This window comes from Cyanistes caeruleus, chromosome 11 (genome assembly GCF_971803275.1).
Source record: "Cyanistes caeruleus chromosome 11, bCyaCae1.hap1.1, whole genome shotgun sequence".
NCBI classification, from domain to species: domain Eukaryota; kingdom Metazoa; phylum Chordata; class Aves; order Passeriformes; family Paridae; genus Cyanistes; species Cyanistes caeruleus.
The window spans coordinates 15826828-15851572 of record NC_141711.1 but is presented as its reverse complement, the minus strand read 5'-3'; the positions used below and the strand labels follow the sequence as shown (position 1 = coordinate 15851572).

At 60.0% G+C, this 24745-nt stretch overlaps 5 protein-coding genes across 18 annotated transcripts in view; 4 read left to right on the top strand and 1 right to left on the bottom strand.

Moving 5' to 3' along the window:
• The window catches only part of CACNA2D2 (calcium voltage-gated channel auxiliary subunit alpha2delta 2), a 237924-nt gene extending 233549 nt beyond the window's left edge, over positions 1 to 4375 (top strand). For 11 of the 12 annotated variants that reach the window (XM_086845661.1, XM_086845656.1, XM_086845655.1 and 8 more), the window contains 7 exons: positions 128 to 280; positions 398 to 450; positions 556 to 611; positions 699 to 822; positions 1336 to 1445; positions 1655 to 1743; positions 2325 to 2972. In XM_086845661.1, the coding sequence (XP_086701787.1) occupies positions 128 to 280; positions 398 to 450; positions 556 to 611; positions 699 to 822; positions 1336 to 1445; positions 1655 to 1743; positions 2325 to 2453 (714 nt within the window). In that variant the 3' untranslated portion in view covers positions 2454 to 2972. Of the gene's footprint in view, positions 1 to 127; positions 281 to 397; positions 451 to 555; positions 612 to 698; positions 823 to 1335; positions 1446 to 1654; positions 1744 to 2324 lie in introns of all 12 variants that reach the window. The other variant, XM_086845654.1, reaches the window with a different exon arrangement.
• Positions 4376 to 5163: 788 nt separating this feature from the next.
• TMEM115 (transmembrane protein 115) lies at positions 5164 to 7956 on the top strand. The gene is made up of 2 exons (XM_023935702.2): positions 5164 to 6071; positions 6780 to 7956. Exons 1-2 carry the CDS (start codon positions 5218 to 5220, stop codon positions 6982 to 6984), a joined length of 1059 nt encoding a protein of 352 aa, XP_023791470.2. The 5' UTR covers positions 5164 to 5217; the 3' UTR covers positions 6985 to 7956.
• Positions 7957 to 8122: 166 nt separating this feature from the next.
• CYB561D2 (cytochrome b561 family member D2) lies at positions 8123 to 10301 on the bottom strand. Its single transcript, XM_086845248.1, has 3 exons — positions 9923 to 10301; positions 9810 to 9847; positions 8123 to 9522 (listed from the first exon to the last, which is right to left on the bottom strand). The coding sequence occupies exons 1-3, from the start codon at positions 10047 to 10049 to the stop codon at positions 9019 to 9021; spliced, it is 669 nt and encodes a 222-aa protein (XP_086701374.1). The 5' UTR covers positions 10050 to 10301; the 3' UTR covers positions 8123 to 9018.
• On the top strand, positions 9820 to 13725 carry NPRL2 (NPR2 like, GATOR1 complex subunit). Of its 2 annotated transcripts, none has more exons than XM_086845247.1 (11): positions 9820 to 9870; positions 10538 to 10629; positions 11104 to 11272; positions 11500 to 11608; positions 11892 to 12028; positions 12304 to 12401; positions 12488 to 12524; positions 12680 to 12773; positions 12848 to 12965; positions 13171 to 13313; positions 13588 to 13725. In XM_086845247.1, exons 1-11 carry the CDS (start codon positions 9820 to 9822, stop codon positions 13653 to 13655), a joined length of 1116 nt encoding a protein of 371 aa, XP_086701373.1. In that variant the 3' UTR covers positions 13656 to 13725. The 2 variants fall into 2 exon arrangements, with proteins under 2 accessions (XP_086701373.1, XP_086701372.1); XM_086845246.1 differs by lacking the exon at positions 9820 to 9870 and adding an exon at positions 10200 to 10371.
• Positions 13726 to 13841: 116 nt separating this feature from the next.
• ZMYND10 (zinc finger MYND-type containing 10) lies at positions 13842 to 24091 on the top strand. Of its 2 annotated transcripts, XR_015274791.1 has the most exons (13): positions 13842 to 13968; positions 14508 to 14616; positions 15153 to 15269; positions 16365 to 16418; positions 16513 to 16665; positions 18669 to 18757; positions 19045 to 19145; positions 20412 to 20584; positions 20874 to 20999; positions 21598 to 21713; positions 22745 to 22866; positions 23065 to 23190; positions 23812 to 24091. XR_015274791.1 is itself a non-coding variant. In XM_086845244.1 (12 exons), the coding sequence occupies exons 1-12, from the start codon at positions 13874 to 13876 to the stop codon at positions 23894 to 23896; spliced, it is 1350 nt and encodes a 449-aa protein (XP_086701370.1). In that variant the 5' UTR covers positions 13842 to 13873; the 3' UTR covers positions 23897 to 24091. The 2 variants fall into 2 exon arrangements, 1 of the variants encoding a protein (XP_086701370.1); XM_086845244.1 differs by lacking the exon at positions 21598 to 21713.
• The last annotated feature ends 654 nt before the right edge of the window (positions 24092 to 24745 follow it).

Genomic DNA, 24745 nt, shown 5'->3' with positions numbered 1-24745 from the left:
TGCCAGCGAGGAGCTGAGACCCTTGATCTCGTGTCATGGGTGGTGTGACACAGCCCCACTTGAGTCCCCTTGAGGGAGTCCCATGTCAAGGTGGCATTTGGGTGCAGATTCAGTGTCCCCATTTCAGGTGGGCAAGTTCTTCAGCGAAGTGGATGCCAACCTGATGTCTGCCCTCTACAACAACTCCTTCTACGCTCGCAAGGAGTCCTACGACTTCCAGTCCGTCTGTGCCCCCGAGGCCCCCAGCAACACGGGCGCAGCGCCCCGCGGCGTCTTCGTGGTGAGCACCCACAGGGATGGTGCATTCCAGGTGGTCTGGGAGCTCAGGGACCCGTGAGTGTGTCCCCAGCACCCCTCATGGGGGTCTGCTGGCTCACTGCCCCCTCTTTGCCCACAGCCCACTGTGGCCGATCTCCTGAGCCTTGCCTGGTGGACCTCGGCCGCAGCCTGGTGAGTCCTGCCATGTCCCCTCCCTGGGGCCATTCCCACTGAGGAGTGACACTGGGTTGTCCTTGGGACTGGGACACCTGAGGTGGCCACGCTTTACTTCCCCAGGTCCCTGTTCCAGCAGTTCCTGTACAGCCTCACCTACAGCAGCTGGTTCCAGACGGGTCAGTCCCTGGGGAGCTTTGAGCTGGGGGTGGGCAGGGGCTGGGGGGGGTTGGTGGCCTTTGGCCCACAGCACTGTGCTGGCACAGAGGAGGTGGTGGGGGACGGCATGGAGGCCAGGGAGACGAGCTGCATCATGAAGCAGACCCAGTATTACTTCAGCACCGTCAACGCCACCTACAACGCCATCATCGACTGCGGCAACTGCTCCAGGTGGGTCCATCCCCACTGTCCCATCCCTGGGCAGGGCTGGGGACACCCCCGAGGCTGCCTTTGACAAGATCCCAGTGCAGCAGCCTGTGTGGGGGCAATAGGAGATGCTGTGCCACATTTAGGGGGGGATACCAGGAGGGGGTGACAGAGAGGAACAGCAGTGTCCCCACGGGCTGTGGCTGATGGTGTCCCCAGGGATCCTCTGCGTGGAGCCAAGCTCTGGAATCCCATCCGTGCTGAGTCCCTGGGCAGCCCCTCAGCATGGGGATGGGGAGGGAGGGAGGTGGAGATGAGGATGGGGATGGAAACCAGGGCAGGGAATGGGGATAGGGATGAGGTTGGGGACAAGGGTGGGAATATGGACAGGCATGAGGTTAGGGATAAGGATGAAGTTGGAGACAGGGATGGTGAGGAGGACAGGGACAGTCATGACAACCTGCAGGGCTGGCAGTGGCGGCTGGGGGGGATTGGGGCACAGGGTAAGTGGGGTCCCACTGCCTTCGCACCCCCCAGGCTCTTCCATGCACAGAGACTGGCCAACACCAACCTGCTCTTCGTGGTGGCTGACAAGCCCATCTGCAGTCAGTGTGAGTCTGTCAAGCTGCTGCAGGCAGAGGTAAGAGGTATCCTTTGATGTCTCAGCTGCATCCCACTGGGATGTGGTGGCAGTGGGGTGGAGGGACACACGGGGTCTGTGGGACAGGCAGGAGGCAAAGATGTGGAGTTGTGGAGTTTGGCAGGGGTGGAAAAAGCTGGCCTGTGGCCAAAGGGGCTGGGGGTTTTCTACAAACCTCCACTGCCCCGTTGCTGGTGGTTTCCTTGACCTGCAAAGCTCCCCCGAGGGACCCCAACCAGTGTGAGCTGGTGGACAGGCCCCGCTACCGGAAAGGCCCCCACATCTGCTTCGACTACAATGCAACAGTACGTGGGGTACAGGGGGGAGCAGGGGGGCAGCAGAGCTGGGGCTGGCCCCTGGGAAGGGATGGGGACACTGGGTATCCCCTGGTGGGGGGAGCAGAGCCATTGTGGGATCCCCCTCTGGGGGAAATTTGGGCAGCGGGTTCCCCCTGGGCAGTGGAGCAGAGCTGAGAGGTTCAACCCTGAGTTGGAGATGGAAAGGTGAGTGTCCCCCCTGGGGGGAGCAGAGCCATGAGGAGATCCCTGGGGGTGCAGTGCTGTGGGGGGACCCCTCTGATGGGGGTTCGGAGCCCAGGGAGAATAGAGAGGAGGACTCAAGAACCCTGGTGTATTCCCTGGGGATATCACAGCTATGAGAGGTCCCTAGGACCCCCACTGGAGTCCCCTCCTGGGGGAAAGAGCAGAGCCAGGGGGGTCCCGGGGAGAGCAGCACCAGGGGCCGTTCCCGGGGGCTGTGCTGTAGGGCAGGAGGCTCTCAGGGCTGCAGGGAGGCAGCGGGAGCCCCTGCCAGCGCAGTGGGTGCCCCTGGGGTGCCAAGGCACTGCTGGGGGTGCCCCACGGCCCCTCTCTCTTCACCCACTCAGGAAGATACCTCAGACTGCGGCCGAGGGGCTTCCTTCTCCCCCTCCCTGGGGGTCCTGCTCTCGCTGCAGCTGCTGCTTCTCTACTCCAGCACCAGCCGGCACCCACTGCCCCCGGCCGCCTGCCTTTAGCCCCCTGGCCGTCCCCGCCAGCTCTCTTTTCTTTCAACTTCCATCTCCATGTCCCTCCCCGGCCCGGTGGAGCGGGAGCGACGTCCCCTCCGCCGCCTCGGGGACCCCCACGGTGCCGCCCCGCTCTCCCCACCGGCCGCAGCCAAAGAAGAGTCGGGGTGCGGGCAGGGGCTCCCCGGCAGAGCGGGGACCGGGACGGGGCCCCGACGTCGCACCCTCCCGGCCACTCGGACTTGGAAAAGTGGCGTCGGTGTCCTCCGCCCGCGACCCCCTCCATTCACCTCGCCTATTTTTTTAGCCTGAAGATTTTAAAGCAGATCTTTCTACATCGAGTTTCCAACATTTTCACCTGGAGACCGGCGGGGTTTATTGTCAGCAACGAGGACACATGGGAAAAAAAAAAAAAAGAAAATAAAAAAAAAGAAGTATTAAAAAAAATGGGGGGAGGGAGGGGAAGGAAAAAAAAGAAAAAAGAAAAAAAAAAACAGAAAGAAAGAAAGAAAGAAAGAAAGGACTTGACTGTGCGGGTCAGTATCATTTGTTCCAGCGGTGCCGGCCCCAGGGCGTGTGGGGCAGCTCCAGCATCCCTGCGGGCTGGGGCTGGGGGCGAGCAGGGACAGGGGCGGGGGACAGTGGCCTCTGCCTGTGCCGGGACACGATGGAGCCCCGCTCCCTGCGCTGGGCTCAGCCGTTCTGGGGCACTGATAGCGGGGTGAAAAGGAGGGGGAAAAAATGTATTTTGTTTCTTTTCCGTTCTGCAGATCACTGTGAATCCTGCCCGCTCGGCCCTGCCCCCCACCCCCAGCCCCGCCCGGACCCCCTTGCCCTGCCAAAGAACCCGCAGCGGCCGGGGGACGTGCTGCCTGTCCCCTGGGGACATGTCCCGTGTCCCCGAGCGGGTCACGCCACACGCCCCGCCGCGGGACGTGTCGCGCGTCCTCCAGTGCCAAATGCAGCGGGACGTGCCACATGTCCCCACAAGGGCTGTGCCTGTCCCTGGGGCTGCTCCCGGGGGCTGGGGCTCCCACCGGGGCGCTGGGCTGGGGGTCTTGTCCCCCCCAGTCAATCCACTGGGTGCCAAGGAGGGGAATGGCGTGGCTGCTCAGCCCTGGCACCCCCCTGCACCCCACAAACGCAGCCAGGAGAGGTGCCGCGGGGCTGGAGGGACCCAGAACAGGGTGACAGCTGTGACATCCCGGGGTGCCACACCCGCCCCCCCTCTCCCACCACTGCTCCCGGCAGTGCCGGGGGTCCCTGGGCAGCCTTGGGGACCCTCACCCCTCCGGGGCACCCCCCTCAGAGCCACCCCATCAACCGGGTCCAGGGGAAGCCCCCTCGGCATGGCCACCCCGGGGGGCTGGGGAGGGCGCCAAGCGCTAATTAGTGCTGGGGTTAATTAATGGTCATTCTGCTTGTAGCTTTTTCAGTGTGTGTTTGGTTACTGTCTCTGGGAACCGTGTTTGAACAGATGGCTCTGTGTTACCGGGAGTGTGTGTACTTCTGTAGTCTAGTTAGGTGCTCTGCCAGAAAACCACCACTATACATACCTATAAATATATACATATATAGTCTATTTTAAGTTAAAAACCAATGGGACGAAGGGGCGGCGTGGCCCCGGGCCCCCCGTCCCGCCGGGGTCACCTCCTGCCCTGTCCCCACCCAAAAGCTTCTCTCTGCTCATTCAAAGGCATTGGGTTTTTAATTAATTTTCTTTAATTTATTTTTAATTTCTTTGGGTTACTTTCTTTTTTTTTCTTTTTTTTTTTTCTTTTTTTGTACAGAAGAGTTGGAAAACTAAAAAAAAAAAAAAAACAACAAAAAGACAATTTGTAAGATATCGTGCGTGTGACTCCTTGTAAAATATTTTCAAATGGTTTATTACAGAGACTCAGTTATTAAATAATGTTCATATTTTCACTTCACAGGCGGTGGCTGCGTCATTGCCCGGGGACGTGGGCATGGTTGGGGGGCGAACAGCATGTGGGGGGACACAGGATATCGGGGGGCTCCTGCCAGGTGGGACACTGTCCTCATACCCGCTGCACCCCCGGGGGACAGGGACACGGCACAGGCAGGGACACCGCAGAGCCGTGGGCTCACAGAGCCCCACACGCTGCACGGGAGGGGCTGGGGGACAGCAGGGACCCAGCCTTCCCTCCTCCAGTCCCCTCAGGGCTGTGTCACCCCTCCCACGCCCCACTCCGCGCCCGTGTCCCCGTGTGTGAATTTCAGGGGGCCAATGTCCCCGAGTGCCGCCGTGTCCAGCCCCAGCCGTGTCCATATCCCCATTTCCCAGGGTTTGTGCACCCATGTACGCATCCCCATGACTGCGTCCTTCACGCCCCGTAATCGTGTTGTGCCACCGCTCTCCCCCACGTCCCGCCGTGTCCCCCTGTGTCCGTGTCCCCCCCACGCAGGTATCGCTCGTTTGTCCCATGTCCTCCCGTTTCCGCTCCGTGTCCGTGTGTCCCGCGCTGCCAACGTGGCCGCACTACAAGTCCCGGCGTGCCCCGCGGCGCCCTGGCCCCGCCCCGCGGCAGCCCCGCTCCGGCGCCCCCGTTCCGCGCATGCGCAGCGGCGCTGTTTGTCCGCGCCCGGCCTGGCCCAGCAGAGGGTCTGAGCGCGGCCTGTCCCGCGGCAGCGGCGGAGGGAGGGACCGGGGCCGGGGCCGGCCGGGGGCTGCGCGGGGCCCGGCGCGGGGAGGCGGGCGGGTGGGGCCGGGCAGCCCCCGCGGGGCCGCCCCGTCCCGCCCGCGGGGCCGAAGATGCGGCGGTACCTGCCGGTGGCCCGGCAGCACTTCCTGGCGGCGCTGGCCGGCACCAGCGTGGTGGTGAAGTCGCTGAGCGCCGCCGTGGTGCTGCTGTACCTGCTCTCCTTCGGGCTGGACACGACCTACGGGCTGGGGGTGACGCCCGGCTACCTCCTGCCCCCCAACTTCTGGGTGTGGACGCTGCTGACGCACGGGCTGGTGGAGGAGCGCGCCTGGGGGCTGGCGGCCAGCCTGGCCACGCTGGGGGCGGCCGGGCGCCTGCTGGAGCCGCTCTGGGGCGCGCTGGAGCTCCTCGTCTTCTTCGCCGTGGTGAACATCTCCGTGGGGCTCCTGGCGGCCCTCGCCTACTTCCTCACCTATGTGGCCTCCTTCCACCTCGACTCTCTGTTCGCCGTCCGCATCCACGGCGGGCTGGGCTTCCTCGGAGGGGTCTTGGTGGCCCTCAAGCAGACGATGGGGGACAGCACGGTACTGAAGGTGCCTCAGGTCAGAATGAAGGCTGTCCCCATGCTCCTGCTCCTCCTCCTGGCTCTGCTGCGGCTCGCTGCCCTCGTCGAGAGCAATGTACTGGCCTCGTACGGTTTCGGGCTCCTCTCCAGCTGGGTCTATCTCCGCTTCTACCAGCGGCACAGTAGAGGCCGCGGAGACATGAGCGACCACTTCGCCTTTGCCACTTTCTTCCCCGAGATCCTGCAGCCCGTGGTGGGTCTGGTGGCCAACCTGGTGCACACCGTGCTGGTGAAGGTGCGGTTGTGCCGTAAGACCGTCAAGCGCTACGACGTGGGTGCCCCGTCCTCCATCACCATCAGCCTGCCGGGGACAGACCCCCAGGACGCCGAGAGGAGAAGGTACCCCCTGGCCTCCCTGGGGATCGTGTTTAGGGACAGCGAGGGCATAGCTTAAAATGCAAACGAGGAGGAGCGGGGAGATTTAGGTGCAGGGGCTCAGGAGGGGCCTTCTCCATGTGGTCTGCTGGGGGCTGCCCTGCCACGGAGGTGGTAAGGATCATTTCAGGGAACTGGTGGGATATTGTCCTGCTCTTCCAGACGTGGGGCAGCAATGGAAAGGCAGGGGAGATCCTGGAAAAAGGGCATACAGGGTTAGGGGTCCCTGCAGAAGAAAGGGGGACAGCCGGGGGTGGCAACAACCCCTGCTCGTGGCAGCTTTCCACCAGTTCACCCTGGCCCAGGGGAGGGCAGTGACTCAGCCCCACACCCCAGCCCTCCAGCACTGGCCTTCCTGACTTCTGGCAGGAGGGTTTGGACAGGGTGCTGGCACTCCCTTTTTCCTGCCCTGCTTTATGCCTTTATTCCCCATTCCTGGAGCTCCCCTTGCTGATAGCCTCCAGTTGCACCACGCAGCATGAAAACTCTGTGTGAGTAGTCTTGGAGCTGGAGTGGATTTCTGTGGAACAGTCCTAGGTGCTCCAGGTCTTCCCCAGCACTACTGAATCCACCCTTTCCTGCTGGGAAGAAGCCAGGGAGTACTTGTACAGTGCCCCATGGGGCAGAGCTGTTGACCCACAGTTAACCTGCCCACGTGCCCTTGTCCTGCAGGCAGCTGGCCCTGAAGGCTTTGAACGAGCGGCTGAAGCGAGTGGAGGACCAATCAGCCTGGCCCAGCATGGAGGATGATGAGGAGGAGGCGGCAGCAGCAGCGAAAGCTGACAGCCCACTGCTGCCCGACCCCAGCGCAGCTGGGAAGAGCCCTGGCCAGGAGTCCAACCTCATCAGCTTCCAGGACGCCCCGGCCCAGCTGTGACCGGCCCCCTTCCCGCCCTGTCTCCGTTGGAGAGCTGCTAATCCCCCTCGTGTCCCCCACGGCCGGGAGCGGGGACTCCTCCCGGCACAGGCAGGGGGATACCTCATTCCAACGCTTCGCTGCTGCTCACGGCCAGCACCGGGCACCCGGGACAGGGACACTGCCACCACCGTGAGGACAGGAATTCCTGGAGCCACTCCCCTCAGCGCGGGGCAGGCCGTGGAGTCGGTGCAGGCAGTGGGGGCTGTTCTGGGAAAGGGTCACGGGGCTGATCCTTGCCCCGAGCTGCTGTGCTGGCCCTCGTGGGATCGAAGTCAGCTTCTCCTCTGTGCCAGGGCTTGGCCAGAGCACTCAACACGTATTTTCTCCTTTCTGAAGGTAGTTTTGTCCCTAACTGAGGCAGTGGGAAGGCTGGTGGGTTTCTTTTCTGAATGCCTTTACTGTGGGGAGCCTCCTCTCGCCCCAGCAGGAGCTTGCCAGGACCGCTGAGAAGTTTGTTGGGTAGGAGGGGACAGGACACTGGGCAGGAAGAGGCCACCCAGCCCCTCATGGTGGTGCCCCAGCACTGCCAGCTCTGGTGGGGATTCTCTCCTTCCTCTCCTGCCCCCTCCCGCTGCGAGGAGCTGCTGCCCTTGGCTGCTCCTCGGCTAATCCGTTTGCCAGATTAAACTAGAAGCTGGAATTAATTTTACAGTGGGGCTCTAGTTGCTTCCTCTGGCAGCAGGTTTTCTTTCCTGCAGGTAGAATATGGGCTCTCCCTTTCTTTTCCTTCCCTCTGTGTTGATAGGGTTTTTTTTCCTTGGAGAGGATGCTCCCTGCGACAGCCTCCACAGCTCCTGATCCAGTGGGCAATTCCCAGCCCGGGATGTGGATCAGCAGTGTCATGATTATTTTTTTAAAGGACCACATGAGAAGGTTTTGTCAAATGGGAAGAACACAGACATTTGGGTATCAATAAAGAGTTCTTTGAAAGTGTTGCTTCCTGCAGCAGAGCATGGGCAGGGTGGGGGGCACAGCCCAGAGCAGCCCCCAGGGGCTCTTGTCAGAAGGCTGGGGGGTTTCTTCCCAGGTGCTCCCAGCAGGAGATGGGAAATCTGCACCCCAAAAGTCATCCCACCCAAGGAGTAAAGAGAGGTTGTTGCACTCTAGCTGCCTGAAATTTTTATTGAATAAAAGCTCTGGATACAGAGGAATTTTTCAGCCTGGGAGCCGCTCCCAGCTCTCCAGCCCTGCCGGGAGCAGAAAGCGTGCTGGAAGGCTGTTGTGCCAGCAAGGAGGTTTCTTCCTGCCTTCCCAAAGGTTCATCGCCCATGTCTGCCCTCCCCCCCCGCGCTCACGCTGTTCCCTACGACTTGCTGACTGCAGGTCCACAGCCCGGCTCAGTAATTTGCTCTGTAAACTGACCCCACCCTACCAGGCCGAGCCCAGCCCACGGAGGAGGGGTTTGTGCGTGGCAGTGGGTGCCCAGACCCAGGGCCGTGGGGCAGAGCTGCCTGCTCTGATCCCAGGGAATGCCCGTGCCATGGGGACACACGTGCTGCTGTACCGTTGCTCGGGTGCCACCACCCTGCCCCAGCCCTGCCAGGGCTGAAGCTACAACCGTGTCCTGTGCTTTCCTGGCCAAGCTGCCCCCGTGGGGCAGAGGCAGCGTGGTGCCTGCTGCAGCCTCCTGGGAGAGAAGGGCCTCCCTGCCCTCCTCACCAGGATGTCTCCTGTCCTGCCCGCTCCAAAGCAGCCCTGCGTGGGAAGGGAAAGGAGCAGGAATCCTGAGTGAGCCCTCCATTTCCCAGCACTGAGCACCAAGCTGCTGGAGGGACCAGCAGCTTTACCTGTGCTGGGGAACTTCCCCACTGAGGCAGGGGTGAGGTGTCAGACACATCGCAGCTGCTCCCCAGGGACGAGACACTATGGACAATCCAGGACTAATGAAAGACAAGTAGGTAGAAACCAAGTTCCAAGGAGACCCTGTGCGAGCAGGGGGGCTGCAAGGGGAGACCCAGCTCGCTCTGGGAAGTTCAGGTCAGCACCAAGCCCTCAGTGCTGGCTCCGCTTGCGGTACAGGTACGCATTGCTCACCTGGTTCATGATAACCAGGCTGGTGACGAGGGGACACAGCATGGCGAGGTACCACGAGGCACCGGTCACCGTGGTGGTGAACCAGAGGGAGCACATGCCCAGCATCAGGCTGGCACAGCCCAGCAGGTAGCCCACCAGCCCTGAGGTTGCATGGTACAGCTTCAGCTTGGCCAGCGTCCAGTTCTTCATCAGCTTGGGGTAGAGCAGGAGCACGCCCCCGGCGCACTGCCCGCCGGCGTACAGCACGGCCAGCAGCCCCGTCAGCCCGTGCCAGGTGACAAAGTGGCCTTTGCCGTTCAGGTGCTTGTTGTAGGTAATGATTCCCAGCCCCAGGAGCGCGCAGAGCAGGGCGAGCAGCTGCAGGGCCCAGTGCGCCCGCACTCGGACCTTGCGGGAGAAGGAGCGCAGCAGCGAGGTCTCCGGAGAGAAGATCAGCAGCGCTTCCGTCATCAGGAACGAGAACTGCGGGGCAGAGGGCAGCGAGATTGGCACCGGCCAAACGCCCCTGCGCCGGGGCTCCCGGGGCTCGGCTCCCACCGCCCGGGGCTCCCGGGGCCCCCGGGGCTCGGCACCCACCGCCCGGGGCTCCCGGGGCTCGGCTCCCACCGCCCGGGGCTCCCGGGGCTCCCGGGGCTCGGCTCCCACCGCCCGGGGCTCCCGGGGCTCGGCACCCACCGCCTGGGGCTCCGCCAGCACGGCCCCTGCCTGTCCCAGGGCAGCGGGGCGGTGACCGGGGCGGCGGCACTTACCGCGAGGGCCATGAGCAACGGGTGCCAGGAGAAGAGACCTGGAAGGGAAGCGCAGGGTGAGGTGAGCTGAGACATCCGGCCCTCCCAGCGCCCCCAGCCCCTCCGGCACTCACTGGATCCGGGCCGCGCCAGCACGGCCACAGCGGCGGGGAATCCCAGCGCCACGAGGTGCGCGGCGGCGCCGGCGGCCACGCGCAGCGAGCGATACAGGCGGGACTCGGTCTCGGCCGTCAGGGCCATGTTGGCCGGCCGGGCGGAACCGCCGCCGCCGACATGGCCGGGCCGCGGCGCGGGCTCCGATTGGCTGAGGCGAGCTGTCCATCAGCACTAAGGCCCGCCCCCTCCGCGCTGCACTGCCTCTGAGTGGCGGAAAGTGTTGTCGCTCAATATGAGAGCCCGCCCCCGCCGCGCTGCCGTGTGATTCAGCGGGAGCGCCGCTACGGTGGCCGGCGGGGCTGGGGCCGGGCTGTGGGCAGCTCCGCGTCCCGCCATGGGTGGCCGCATCGAGTGCGTGTTCTTCAGCGAGTTCCACCCCACCCTGGGGCCCAAAATCACCTACCAGGTGCGGGGCGAGCGGCCCGGGACCCGCAGCGCCTGCCCGCGGCGGGGTGGGGCTGGGACTGGGCCGTGGCAGCGCCCATGGAGGGGAAGGGGACACGGGGTGGTGGTGGGTGCTCCCCGGAGAGCGACGGGGCTCGGCTGGAACGGAGCCTCCTGTGCCGCCGCAGGTCCCCGAGGACTTCATCTCCCGGGAGCTGTTTGATACCATCCAGGTGTATGTCATCACGAAGCCCGAGCTGCAGAACAAGCTGATCACCGTGTGAGTGCGAGCAGAGCTCCGGGCCTGCCCCGGGCAGCCGCTGTCCCGCCGGGCTCGGTGCGGAGCACAGCTCGCTGCTGTGGCAGTGCCAGCGCGCTGGGCTCCTGGCCCCGTGGCCAGCAGGGTCACTGCGGTGCCCCCAGGTACCCGTGCAGAGGGTGGGTGGTCACATTTTGGAGGTGGCTGGTGCCACATCTGCTGCTCCGCCAGCCTTAAATCCAAGAAAGTCAGACCAGTCAGGAGAGCTGTGCTGGTTTCCAAAGGAGTCTGTTTCCTTTTCTGAGGGCTGACTCTTTACGCCCCGCTCTCCTTCTTCAAGACTGTTATTTGTACTCTGAGCTTGTAGGGCTTAGACATAATTTTTTCCTGCAATATAAAGAAGCCCCTACCTCCAGAGTCGACTGGGAACCATCCCTGTGGGGGACTTGAGCCTTCCTGAGGGCGTAGATGCAGGTTACAGGTGTCTCCCCACAGGACGGCCATGGAGAAGAAGCTGATCGGCTGCCCTGTGTGCATCGAGCACAAGAAGTACAGCCGGAATGCTCTGCTCTTCAACCTGGGCTTTGTGTGCGACGCCAGAGCCAAGGCCTGCGCGCTGGAGCCCATCGTGAAGAAGCTGGCTGGCTACCTCACCACCCTCGAGGTGAGGCTGCCTCCTGATCCACCCCACAGAGCGTGGACACCTCTGTAGTGTCCTGGAGCACGTTGGGGGCCACTGGGCACTGCTGGGACAGGGGCTGGTTTTACAGTGAGGAGGGGATTGTGCTGCTTTCCTACAGATCACTTCAGTTTTAAAGGAGAACAGGATCTGGGCTTCTGTAGCCAGTAATCCAATGGGGAGGAGCTGACTTGACTTTCTTCTCTCTTCAGCTGGAAAGTGGATTCATCTCCAATGAGGAGAGTAAACAGAAGCTGGTTCCCATCATGACCATCCTGCTGGAGGAGCTGAATGCCAAAGGGAAGTGCACACTGCCCATAGGTACGGCCAGGACAGGGCAGTGCTGGGAGACAGCTGGGCCATTCCCTGCCCAGGCTGGCTCTGTCTGTTCTGTTTCCAGCAGCTCCCTGCCTGTCTTTGCTTGGAGCTGGGGGTGCCTGAGCCTGCCTTGCCCTGCCTGGCTCCAAGGGATGGGTGGGATGGGGTTAAGGGTTGCAAACACCTTGTTCTGTGTGGCATTGTGGTGTCCTGGGATTGATGGTTGCCAGCTCCTGAGGAAGCACTGTTTTCCATGGAGATTGAGCCTTCCCCTTTTCCTGGGCAGATGAGTCAAACACAATCCACCTGAAGGTGATTGAGCAGCGCCCAGACCCCCCCATCGTGCAGGAATACGATGTCCCCGTCTTCACCCAAGACAAGGATGACTTCTTCAACTCCCAGTGGGATCTCACCACACAGCAGGTCTGTGTGCTTGATGCTTTGAAGGGGATCTGTTTCCAGACCATCGGGGGAGTTGGGCTGTCCTGGAGATAACCATGTTAATGAGCATGGTTTGGTGCTGCTCTCATGTTGTGCTTGGGCCTGTGAGCAGATCATTCACCAGCACAAGGTTAAAGGGCCCCTGAAGGTGGAGCCTGCCCATCCCAGGTGCTCCCAGATGCAGAGGAGCTGCATGGGCTTCAGGGTGGTGCCTCACTGCTCTCTGCCCTTTTAACTCTTGCCTCCTGCCCTCCCAGATCCTGCCCTACATTGATGGATTTCGGCATGTCCAGAAGATTTCAGCAGAAGCCGATGTGGAGCTGAACTTGGTGCGCATCGCAGTGCAGAACCTGCTGTGAGTGCCTGGAGGGGCTGGACAGCCCGAGGAGGGGGGTGGGTGCTGCCAGAGAGCGCCTCTTACCTTTTCCTGTCCATCTGCAGGTACTACGGGGTTGTCACACTTGTCTCCATACTCCAGGTGGGTCAAGCCACAGTGCCTGGGGCTGTGAGCAGGATTTGGGCAGTGGCTGTGCCATCAAGGTGGCTGTGGAGGGGGAACAGCAGGCTTGGATTGGGCCCAGCCTGTCTCTCAGAGCCACAGCTGAGCAGAGCTGGTTTTCCATCACCCTCCAGTACTCCAATGTCTACTGCACCACGCCGAAGGTCCAGGACCTAGTTGATGACAAGTGCCTCCAGGAGGAGTGTCTGTCCTATGTCACCAAACAAGGTACAGTGACCCTGCCTGGGGATGCTGGCCCAGGCAGGGGGACAGGGCAGCTGACTGGTGACTTGTCCTTGCAGGGCACAAACGAGCCAGCCTCAGGGACGTCTTCCAGCTGTATTGTGGGCTGAGCCCTGGCACCACCGTGCGAGACCTCATCTCCCGCTACACCCTGCAGCTCCAGAGGGTGGATGAGAGGTCAGAGCCCTCCTGATTGGTCCCTGAGGGCAGTGGTGACAGTGGGGGTGGTAGAGAGAATGAGCAGGAAGTACTCAACCCCTGTGTCTGTAGTGTAGGAAACATGACACTGTGGTGAGGCACATGGAACAGATGGGACTGTGGGGAGCTGGGCCATTTGGCACCTGAGGATTGTGGCCCCAGTCTCTTCCCTCCTCATCCCCAGGAGACTTATCCAGTTTGGTTTGATGAAGGGCCTTATCCGGCGGCTCCAGAAATACCCAGTCAAGGTGGCCCGGGACGAGCGGAGCCACCCAGCCCGGCTGTACACGGGCTGCCACAGCTACGACGAGATCTGCTGCAAGACCGGTACGGACACATAGGATCCATAGGATCTCCTGCTCTGTGTGAGCCCCAGGGCTGATGGCAGACTCAGGAATGTCTGCCTGCCCACAGCTGTGCACCGGTACTGGATTCTCACCCCTTTGGGAGCCTTCAGACTGCAGGGAGGGGACTCTGTGGAGGATACTGTGGGCCAGGCTTTTCTCCAAGCCAGGCTGCCAAGCCCATGTCCCAGTCCTGTGACACCGCTGCCAGGCACCCCACTCACAACCTATTAACACCCTGCTCTCTTAATCCCCAGGCATGAGTTACAAGGAGCTGGATGAGCGCCTGGAGAACGACCCCAACATCATCGTGTGCTGGAAGTGACGCAGCGATGGCCCTCACTAGAGCTGTGTCCCCCTGCGTCCCCCGTTGTCCCCCGCCCCGGTGTCCCCGCAGTGCCCCCCTGGCTGCGGCCACTCCTCCGCGCCGCCAGGGGGCGCCAGAGGCCGCCCCTCGCCGCTGCTGCAGCCGGCCCACGGCGAGTCCTCCGCGCCGCCAGGGGGCGGTAGCGGCGGCGCCGTTGCCACAGCGACGCGGACGCCATGGCCGCCGTGCCCGAGCCGCTGCCGCCCGCCGAGGCCGAGGCGCTTGTGCGGGCCCTGCAGGGCACCGAGCTGCGGGACATTGGCGGGCAGGGGTGCGGGGACACGGCGACGGGGTGTCCCCGGGGTGTCTGGGGTGGGGAGAACGTGAAAGAGGCTTTAAGTTTGGGGGCGTCCCCTTCGGGGTTGTTGGAGGACAGGAGGGGACCCAGTTCTGGGGCATTCCCAGGGTTTACAGTGGGCGTAAGGAGGGGTCCTCAGAAGGTTTAGGGTAGAGAGGAGTCCTGATTTTGAAGTTACCCCACAGGGTCGGGGTGGGGTGAGAGAAGAGGCTGCAGTTCTTCCAGGAGTGTTCCTGGAAGAACTGAGAGAGATTGGAGGGCCCAGGGTGAGGAAAGGTCCCAGATCTGAGGGTCTGTGAGGGTAGGGGTGATGGAGAGGCTCCCCCTGGTTCTGTGGTGTCCCCAGCGAGGGTGTTACTGAGGGCAGGGCTGCCCCAGTGGAGCTGTGGCCCCAGGCTCCGATCACAATTTGGGGTTGGGGGTTACAGGGCAGGTTTCCCTGCACGAGGGGCCCTTGCCGAGCCTGTGGCCAGAGGTCTGTGGCACTGATGTCCTCACTGGCTGCCCCTCAGATGGCTTCGGCAGCACGAGTATGTGGAGAAGCTGAACATGCACGGCATCCTGAGTGCCTCAGCAGGCCAGGAGCAGCTCCTCACCGAGCTGCTGGTCACCCATGCCAAGGTGAGCCTCCCTGGGTGCAGCAGTGATCCCCTCGCTGGGCCTTCAGCCTCCAGCTGGGCTTATCCTGTGGGCAGAGTGCAATTTTGGAATAAAATGTCGAAGAATCTGTTGTGTCTCTGGAAAGGATGTTTGACTGGTGGTGTGCCAGTTTTGTTTTTTTAAAAAAATTAAAGGTCAGGCTGTGGTATTTCCACTTGCTGGTGTCTGGTTTCTCTCTTGGAGGTTGATTTTGCCTCCTTCATCCACTGGCCCCTCTGGCTGCAGGTCTCTGTTGTGTGTCTGAGGTGTCCCAGCCCCAGGGCATGAGATTGCCTGGACCTGCCCGGTTCCTTGGGGTCACCTTCTGTCTCTGCAGCCCCAGGAGGTCTGCCCTGTTGTGAGAAGCTGCTCGCTTCTGAGCTGGAAGAATACAGAGTGCTCCCCAAGATCACCCTCCTCCCTGGGCGACTCCAGTGTGGTTGACCATTAGCAACAAGCTGGTTCCCCCTGCAGCACTGGTCTGAAAGGCTTCACTTCCCCATCCCTTCCCTGTCTAGATTCCTGTTCTCATTGGGGAGCTGATCTCTGTGGAGATCTGGAAGCACAAGATCTTTCCTGTGCTGTGCCGGCTGGAGGACTTCAAGCCAAGAAGCACCTTCCCCATCTACGTGGTGGTGAGTAGAGGGGATGGTGGGAAAGAGCCTGTGGATGGGTCAGGCACAGCTGTGCTTGAAAATAAATGTCACCCTGAAGGTCTCAGAGCTGAGGTTTTGCATCTCACCAGGCTGAGGTGGGCAGTGGGACACAGTGGGAGGTGCCTGGTTTCCCAAAGCCTTTGCAAGCCCGTGCCCTTGCCCCCAGGAGGGGCAGGGTCTCACTCCCAGGAAAGCTTGGCTTTGTGGAGAGCTGTCCCCTCTCTCATCCTGCACAGGGGCTTGCAGGAGCTGCTGGGTGGAGCAAAAGCCATTCCTGGAGGCAGCTGTGCTTGTGGCTTGTGGCTCCCAGTGCTGCCCCTGCTCCCAAGCAGTGATACCTCTGGGGTATTTTCCCCCCTCTGAGCACTGTTTTTCTCTAGCCAGAGGCTCTCTAGAGTTATGTGCCTCCGGACTAACAAAAATGTGGCTTTTTCTTGCTGAGTTCCTGGGACCAGTGGTCCCTTGGGCCATTCTTGGCAAGGGAATGATCTCCAGATCTGAGCTTCCTTGCAGAGGGATGCAGCCTTTGACCTAAGGGAAATCTGTGTGAGGGTTTGGAAATTTTAACCCATTTTCAGTCCAAGGTAACACTTTTCAGGGGGCAAGGTGGTGTCTTCCCTGAGCAGCTGATTGTCCCAGGGCAAGTATCCCATAGTTCCCAGTCATGGACAAGGCTGTCTGTCCCAGTCCCAGGGCCCGGGAGAAGCACAGCCGTGCAGAGCAGTCCCAGCTCAGGCACTGGCTCTGTGCTGGTGCCAGAGCCTCCAGCTTGCCCAAGGGCAGTGGTTGTCCTGCCCCTGCAGCACAGGCAGAGCCTTGAAGAGCCCTGCCTGCTGGGAAGTGTGGCTCTCCTTTGGCATGTTGGAGTGTCACAGGCATGTCAGCATAAATATTAATATGAACTGCATGAACTGGAGTTGTTTTGAAGGTTGCATCACTTGTATTGTTCTCTTGGACTAGTTTTTGGCCACAACAACATAAGCAGCTTCTCAGAAGAGCCCTTTTCCCTGTCCTATGCCCATGTTCCTGGTGCTGCTCCACCATTACCTCACTCTTGCCATTCTCCTCCCACAGCTGCACCATGAAGCCTCCATCATCAACCTCCTGGAGACAGTGTTCTTTTACAAGGTGAGACACATTCAGCTTTCCTCAAATGGAAAGCCCCTGGGGGGGTGGAAGACTGTGGGGACTGACCCTGTGTGAAACCCTTGTGGTTGTGAAGGAGATCTGCGAGTCAGCAGAGGACAGCATTCTGGATTTGATTGATTATTGCCACCGCAAGCTGATCCTGCTGGCAGCTCGGAGCACCAAGGCACAAGCAGTGACCTCAGCGGAGCTTCGTGCTGAGCATCTGGCCAGCCCCTCATCCATGCAGGTGAGGAGGAAGTCCTGTAGCTCCCTGGGGACGTGTGTGGTGAAGAATGTGGGCAGCCTGCAGAGGGAGGCACGTGGGAGGCCTTTTCATGGGTTGCAACCCTGGCACCTCCTGCCCACCTCAGAGGGTGTCTGGTGCTTCTCTGTGCCTGTGGCTGCATCCACTTCCCTCTACTCTGCTGCCTGGCTTCTGCCCTCTCTGGTGCCAGTGCCAGCCTGAGGCTGCCTGCAGGACATGCTCAGAGCTCTGTGGTGGGACATGCTGGAGAGTTGATGGGAAAAATATTCAGTAGAGGGGTTTGGCCGTTTGCTGTTGCTCTTGGAAACTGTGTGGATATCTCTCCCTGAAGTTTGGGAAGCCACCCTGGGTCAGGCTGCCACTATTTCCAGCCAGGGTTAACCATGAGAGAGTTCTCCTAACAATCAGGAATTGTCCTCATGTGCTTCCCCCAGCTTCCTTTATTCTCTGAGAAATACCTCCTCTGAGCTGGCCTGGGCCAGCAGCAATCCCAGAGCTTTCCCAGTCAGGTGTTCCCAGGCTGACACATACACACACCTTCCCAGAGCAGGAGCTGTCATTGCCTCTGGTGCTTCTCAGCACCTGGAACTGCACATCAGGAGGAGTATCTGGAAGAACAGGGTTAAAGGGAGAGCCTGAACCTCCTCTTGCCTCCATCCTTTGGCTTGTTGCCCAAGCACATACTTCTCTTTCAGAAAAGGGAAGGAAGTGGAGGGATCTGGAGCACAATAGGGATGTTTTCCAGGAAATGTTTTCCCAGCTGGGGAGGGGAAGGGGTGTCTCTGTTACTGCTTTGACACGAACTTAAAATCCCAGACCTTTTCTAGCCAATAGGATTCTCAAAAGCACTCATCTCCCAGGGAGCCTGGTTTCCTCTGATTCATTCCAGCCTCTCCTGGCTCTGTGTACAATAACCCCTGTGAAAAAGCTGTTCCTGCCATCTCCTGTGTTGTGGAGCCTGTTGTCCTTCGGAACTGTGTACAGTGGTAATCCCCGTTCTGTTGTCCCCTTGAAGCACAGGCAAAAGATAATCCCTGTTTCAAGGCAGCAGAGATGAGGTCTGGATACAAGGAGGAGCTGTAGGACAAACCTCACTAGGGCAGTTTGGAGAGGGAGGGGGCAGGGAAGAGCCCACAAGACTCACTTACTTGTGGGGCACCAGCACAGGGAGCACAGAGCTGCTTACCACAGGAATCTGGAAGGCAACTGTTGCAGTGGCTCTTTGGAGAAATACAAGAAGCTGAGGTCAGTGCTCTGCACACCAAATCTGAACTGCATCTGGGACTGGAGAGAAGCTCTGCTTGAGCCAGAGAGAAGGACTTGGCACCTCTCAGTATGGCCCTCCCCGTGGTCTCGAAAGAGGCTGAGTCAGAGGGTGGTCAGGCTGTCATGGGGGATGAGTGGAGTGTCTGTGCTGAGATGGGAAGGAGGCTGGGTGGCTGGAGAGCATGGCACAGCTGTGGGCTGGAATAACCACAGGCAGATATTCTACTTGGCTGATCACAAGCTGGAGGAAAGAGGCAGATCCAGGAGGGGTGGATACAGGACTGCAGCTGCACCAGGGCCAAGTTTCTCCCTCCTCCTCCTCTAGTTCCTCTGCTGATTATGCAGCTCCCCCCTCCTTCAACCCTCTCAGGTCTCCGCAGGGCCACGGGTCACAAGGTAGTCCCAGAAAGGGAGAGAGGCAAAATTTGGGACCATGCTCTTTCGGGGGGTGATCTTGTACAGGAGCACTGCAGCCAGTAGCTACCCACAACCTGTTAGAGGCAGGGACATGAAGGAAGAGCAACTGTGGGCTGCAAGCAAGCACTTCTGTGGCTGCACTGGCAAACAGGCAGTGCTGGCACAGTTGAGAGAAGAAACTATTTTTCAAGGCTCTGTTTTCCTACCCAGACTGTGGTTACCACTGCAGTCAACAGCCTGCCTCCCTGTAGCTCTTGGGAAATGAGGCCTGAAATCCCAAGGCAGATCCTGTCCTTCCACAGGAGCTGCAGAAGCAGGCAGAGATGATGGAGTTTGAGATTTCCCTGAAGGCCCTGTCTGTGCTACGGTTCATCACTGACCAGGTGGACAGGTAGGTGCCCAGGAGCAGCAGAGGACATGCCCAGCTCTCCAGATGGGATTCCTGTGGGGTCACAGTGGGTGCCTGGACCCCTTTCAGCAGCTGGCTATGTCCCCGGTGGCAGTGGCACTGTGCCCTGGGAGGCAAGCACAGCAGCACTCCACCCTGCTCCATGGTACTTCTGGGAACCCAGATCATTGTTTCTTTCCTGTCTCTCCCAGCTGCCTCAGGGAGCATTGTAGATACAAATTCTGGCATTAATCTGTGAGTGCCTTTCCTCCCTTCTGTCATATCTCCAGTCTGCCCCTGGGTGCACTGACACGGATGCTGAACACCCACAACCTGCCCTGCCTCTTTGTTGAGCTGGTGGAGCATTGCCCCTGGAGCTGCTGGGAAGCAGGTATGGATCATATCCCATGGTCTCTGGGGCACCATGGTGGTGTGCTGGGATGTGCATCCAGGGAGGGATCTGCTGTATGAGCCCTTGCAGAGCTGTTCCCCCTTTATCCTCCCCTCCAGCTCCTCAGTGCTCCCTGCCTGAAGCTGTTCAGCTCAGAGCAGCTGCAGCACAGCTGGGCTGGGGGCCCAGCACTGCTCCCAAAAGCTGATCCTCACACAGGGCTGGGTCTCTTCTGCGTGATCACAGCCAGCACTGTAGTGTAGCACCTCTGCCAGCCCCACGTGCTCCTCTGAGGAGTCTTCTGGACACAGAAAGACCAGAGTGCCTGTCCCAGCTTCTCTGCACCTTTTGGAGCAGCACTCACTAGAAGCAGACGTGTTCTCTCCCAGGCAGTAAACATTGCCCTGATTCTGCTGCTGGTCCCTGAGCTTCACTCTTGCCAAAGGCCCAGGATCAGACTGTGCCCATTGTCCCCCACCTCTTCAGCCAGCCAGGACCCCCCCAGCCTCCCACTGCCTGCCCTGTGGTGGGGCACAGCCTGGGGCGTGGGAGCCTGCGCTGCCCCAGCCCTGCACCGGGGGTCACAGCACGGGCAGAGCAGGAAGAGCTCTGGGAAGCACGTGGCTGTGCCTGCCGAGAGCAGCCCAGCTGGATGCGGGAGCTTTCCTCCTTCCTCCAGCCATGAAACACATCCCTTCTCCCTGCCTGTGTGCTTGGGGTGTGAGAAGGAGCTTTGATCCAGGGCCCTGAGGGAGGGACTGGAAAGAGACAAGCACAAAGGCGTTTCCAGGCTGTGCAGATGCAGGGCCACATCCTGCTCCATCCCCCAGAGCCACACAGTAGCTGTTGGAGCTGTCATATCTGTTATATTCATGCTGCTTCTGGCTTTGCCTGGCAGAGGAAGCTTAAGAAGAGTGGCCATACGTACCCCAAGATGGGTCTCTCCAGCCACTCTGTTGTTGCAGCATGGGCTGCCCCACTTCCCACCAGTGTTCTAGATTCCTGGCCAAGTACAAAAGGAGATGTCTCGGGGATCTTTCTGTTCCTGCCACAGCACTATTGGTTTAAGACATGTCCTTTCTGCTTTTCATGGTCTAATATTTTGCCTCAGTACCAAGTAGGCTGCTATGTGGAGCAAAGAGTGGGGAAACTGAGGCAGGCAGATGTAGAGGGTGAAGCGAGGCAGTGAGCACAGGCCAGCATCCCCTCTCTGAGCTGTCTTCCCTCAGGCAGCACTTGAGTCTCTCTGGTTCTTCTGTCCCTCAGGCAAGCTCAAGAAGTTTGAGAATGGCACATGGCATGTGGTGCCCCCTGAGGACCAGGTGAAGATGACCAAACTCGATGGGCAGGTGTGGCTTGCCCTGCTCAACCTCCTGCTCAGTCCCGAGTGCCAGCGCAAATACCGCTTCGATGGCTTCAACAGGAGCCAGCTCCTCAAGGTAGGACCCAGCAGCACAAAGGCCCTGGGCCCTCACCAGCGCTGGGCACCTCCAGATATCTGTCCCCATCTCACTGTGGGCTCCAGGGAGCCAGAGGTGGGAGAACAGCAGATCTGTCACTGTAGCCAGCAGCAGCAAAGCTTGTGTTTGTGCATGCACCTCGTGAGACCCCCACTGGTCTCTTGGCCACTGCCCCTCAAATCCCTCTCTTGCCCTGCTGCATCCTCAGCTCTGACTCCCTTGTCCTGACCTCTCTCCTTCACTCTTCTCTCCCCCTCCATGGCCACAGCTCCGTGCATTCCTGACAGATGTCCTCATTGACCAGCTGCCCAACCTGGTGGAGATGCAGAGATTTCTGAGTTACCTCGCAGTGACAGAGCCTGCTCCCCCCAAAAAGGATCTCATCCTGGAGCAGGTATCCCATGGCTTTTCCTTCACCTCTACAGACACTCTGGATTAAGCCTTATAGCTCCCTACCCCTTTTTTCTTCCACCAAGCTCAGCTCTGAATGATGATGCCCTGGAAAAGCAGCCAAGTACCCATTTCAGTTATGCCCTTACTGCCAGCAAAGCTGCCTGTGGCTGATGAGAGAGCCTTGTCCTGCCCTACAGTGGCCAAGCAATCACATCTAAAGGCATAAATGCTGGGTTATAAATGGCTCTCCAGGTCACACTGAGCCCCTGGGATGGCAGCTGCATGGGGCAGACAAAGGCACTGGTTTGTTTTGACAATTAACTCTTCATTTGACATTTATCATTGCTTTCCTGTTGAATTCTGGACTCCCCAGGGAAGTCCCCTTTTACAGCCCTGGTCTGAGGCTGCTTGGCACACTGTGTACAGAGGGACATCATGATGGAGTCTGGAGTTAAACTGGTCCCAGCTGGTGTCTGGGCCTTTGGGAGTTAGGCCATGAAGGTCTTTAAACAGCCAAGACGTTCTTGGGGGTTTTAATCCATGCAGTGGTAATCTCTGGAGAAAAGTGTTTTTATGTGTTTCTACTGCCTTCTTACGAGCTGAGGGGAGAAACTGAGTGTGGGGGCAGATCTGCAGAAGCTGCTGAGGAGAACTGGGAGCACAGAGGCTCTTCCCCACTGCCAGAGGCTCCCACACCACTTCCTGGAGGAGACGGGTATGTTGGGCAGTGGCTGGCTGGGCTGTCCCCAGTGGGAGCATGCTGTCCCCATTGCAGCTGGCTGTGTGGCCTGGGAGGAGAGTGATGTGCTCTGTCAGCGGTGGCTGTGGCTGAGCTGGGGGCATGGTCCAGGCTGGGAGCTGGAGCTGGGGAAGCTGCAGACTGGCAAGCTGAGGTGTTGGGGCTGGGGATGGTAGCAGGGCGGAGGTGGACATGGATTCATGCCACGTGCCTTGACTGCCAGTGTGTTGGTGGCTCAGTGACAGCCAGCTGCCTCGCTGGGGACCTGCTCCAGCCCTCACCCAGGCTGCTGCCCTTCTCCGTAACTCTGCTTTTGTGCCTGTGCTGCTCCTGCCCCTGCCAAGGGCTGGGGGTGAGCACGGGGAGCCAGCAGGAAGCACAGACATGGGCTCCCTGCTCTGCCCAGAGAGTGGTGAACTCACTCCTTGTTGTTGAGCCAAGCTAAGGAAAGGCCTTTTTCCATTTGGCTGCTCCCAGAGCAGCCTCCTCCCCTTCCTTGGCTATTTTTACTCTGCTGGAGAAGGCAGCGCTGTTTGAAGCGGCATCATCCACTCCAGAGCCTGAGTTCGGCGCACTGCTCTTGGCCGGGACATTTCCTTTTGCGCTGGCCGGCCCTTCCCCGGGTGTTCATCTTCAGGGACGTGACGAGCGGAAAAATCTGCTCAGACAAACGGCTCTGGAGCGTGGGGTTCACACCGCTGCCACACGCAGGGTGCTGAGGTCCCAGGGCTTTCTTTTCAGCAGCCCAGGCCTCAAGGCTGAATACTCATTCCCAACTGGACACCAAAGGTCTTGCCTTGTTTCACCTCAATGCCCACTGGAAAGTGGATCCTTCCCCTTCCCTTCCCCTCCTGCTTCCAAAAGCACACCCTGACACCGTCTGCACCTCTGCCTGCCCTCCTGGAGGGCCATGCTTCTTGTGCCCAGGGCTGGCTGCCTTCTCCCCAAACCACAGCACCTTTTTTAGGCTGTTAGCACCTCTTCCCCGGCCCTGCCTCTCCCATCAGGTTCCTGTCATCTGGGACCATATCCTCAAGAAAAACTCAGGGAAGTGGGAGGCCATTGCCAAGCACCAGGTGAAGCATGCCTTCAGCCCCACTGAGGAGGAGTTGAAGCTCCAGGCACGAAGGTGAGGCCCTGGTACAGGTATGCAGAGTGCCCAGGGGGGCAGTATCCCTACTAGCAGGGCTGGAGCTCAGCACTGGGGGGACAGAGGGGTCTGTGGCCCTGGCTGGAGATGTCCCCTCAGTGGCAGGGTGCAATGGGGACAGCTCACTGCTGGTCAGCAGTTCCCTGTAAGCAGCCTCAGCCCTCTCTGCCTGCACAGGTGGGCACAGACCTACAGCCTGGACATGATGGAGGCTCTGGCCCCCGACAAGCCCCACTGCAGGGTGTGTGGTGCCGAAGCAGCCAAGCGCTGCTCTCGCTGCCGGAACGAATGGTACTGCACACGGTAAGGCAGCCCTGCCACCCTCTTGGCCCCCCTGGGCCCCCCTGCAGCCCCTCAGTGCTCCCCAGAGCACCACAGATCTCACTGCAGAATGCTGTGGGAGGGCCAAGGAAAGCCGGGGGTCCCACCACTGCTCAGCACCACTAGCTCTCTGCTGGCCATGTACCTCCCCAAATCTTATTGGGAGGCTGATGTGCTGGGCTGCTGGTGGAGGAGGTGCTGCTGGGGCTTGTGTTGCAGCTGTAAGGTGCTGAGCAGCCTCTGCCCACAGTGACAGCAGTGACAGGCTGGGTTTTCCATGGTGACACTGTTTCCCTCCTCTCCACCTTGGTGGAAAGCACCCATGACCCTGTGGGTGCAGGTGACAGGCTAGGATGTGGCAGCTGGGATGGTGGCAGTAAATTAAATCTCTGGTCCTGAACCATCTGGCAAGGTCTGGCGTTAAACCTTCTTAACCCCCAGGACTAGGGCCACATCCAGCCCCCTCTTGATCTCGTGCTGGGCTGTATCAGCTCTCCCCCAGCTTCCAGAGGGGTATGGTGCTGCAGTTTGTCATTCTTGCTGCTCTGCTGCCAAGGATGGATGTGGTTCCACTGACCCTGACAGCAGCTTCCCCCTCTGCAGGGCATGCCAGGTCCAGCACTGGCAGAAGCACAAGCCTGCCTGCAACCTGATGGCCGAGGTGCTGAGGAGTGTGGATGACCTGTAAGAGAAGTGGTGTTTGGCATCTGGCCTGTGGCTCAGAGAGGCAGAGATTCCTCCAGTGTACAGCCCACTGCTGGAAAGAAACTGGAAAAATCCCCTTCTGCCTCCCAGCCCCAGGCAGCACTAGCCAGGGGTCAGCCTCTCCTCTCCCACCACCCCACCATGCTGCCTTCTCCAATAAACCTTCTTGTGCATCCCACAGCTGCTTGGTTTCTGCTTTTTCTCTCCCTAGCTGAAGATGATAAGCTACTTCCTCCCCTCCTTTCCACACAGTGAGAGGCGTGTGTCCGTTTTCCCCTCTGCAAGAAAAGAAATCCCAGAGAAACCAAAAAAGCCTATAAGATTGTGGTTACCTTACCGCAGCTGGGGAGGGGAGTGAGAAGGCCTCTGTTGTACCACTGTTAGAGCAGCGTGGGGAGCAGAGGATGTGGTTTGCATGAGCATCTTGCTGTGAGAAAGAGTTTCTTGGGTATTTGTCATCTCCCACCTTGCAGGGACGATTCACCCCATTTCCTCTCCCTTGATGTGAAGGGAGCACAAAGGCTTGGCCCCCTGCCCACCAGCATTACCAGTAAACAGGGTTTACTGGTGGGGTGCCTTGGGGTTCATCCCCACCTCACACTGGTCAGCAGCTGCTGCCACAGGGCTGGAGCCTTGGTCTGAGCACAGCTGCGAAAGGTTGGCCATGTCCTTTTCCTGATGGGGTTCCGGACGATCCCTGACACATAAAAACAGGCTTTGCACCCAGGCTGCTGCTGCAGGAGCCACGACAGCAGGCAGGAAACCACCTCGGTCCAGCTGCAGCCTCGGCTGAGCAGCCCATGCTCGGAGCTAAATAAACTCCTCACCCCAA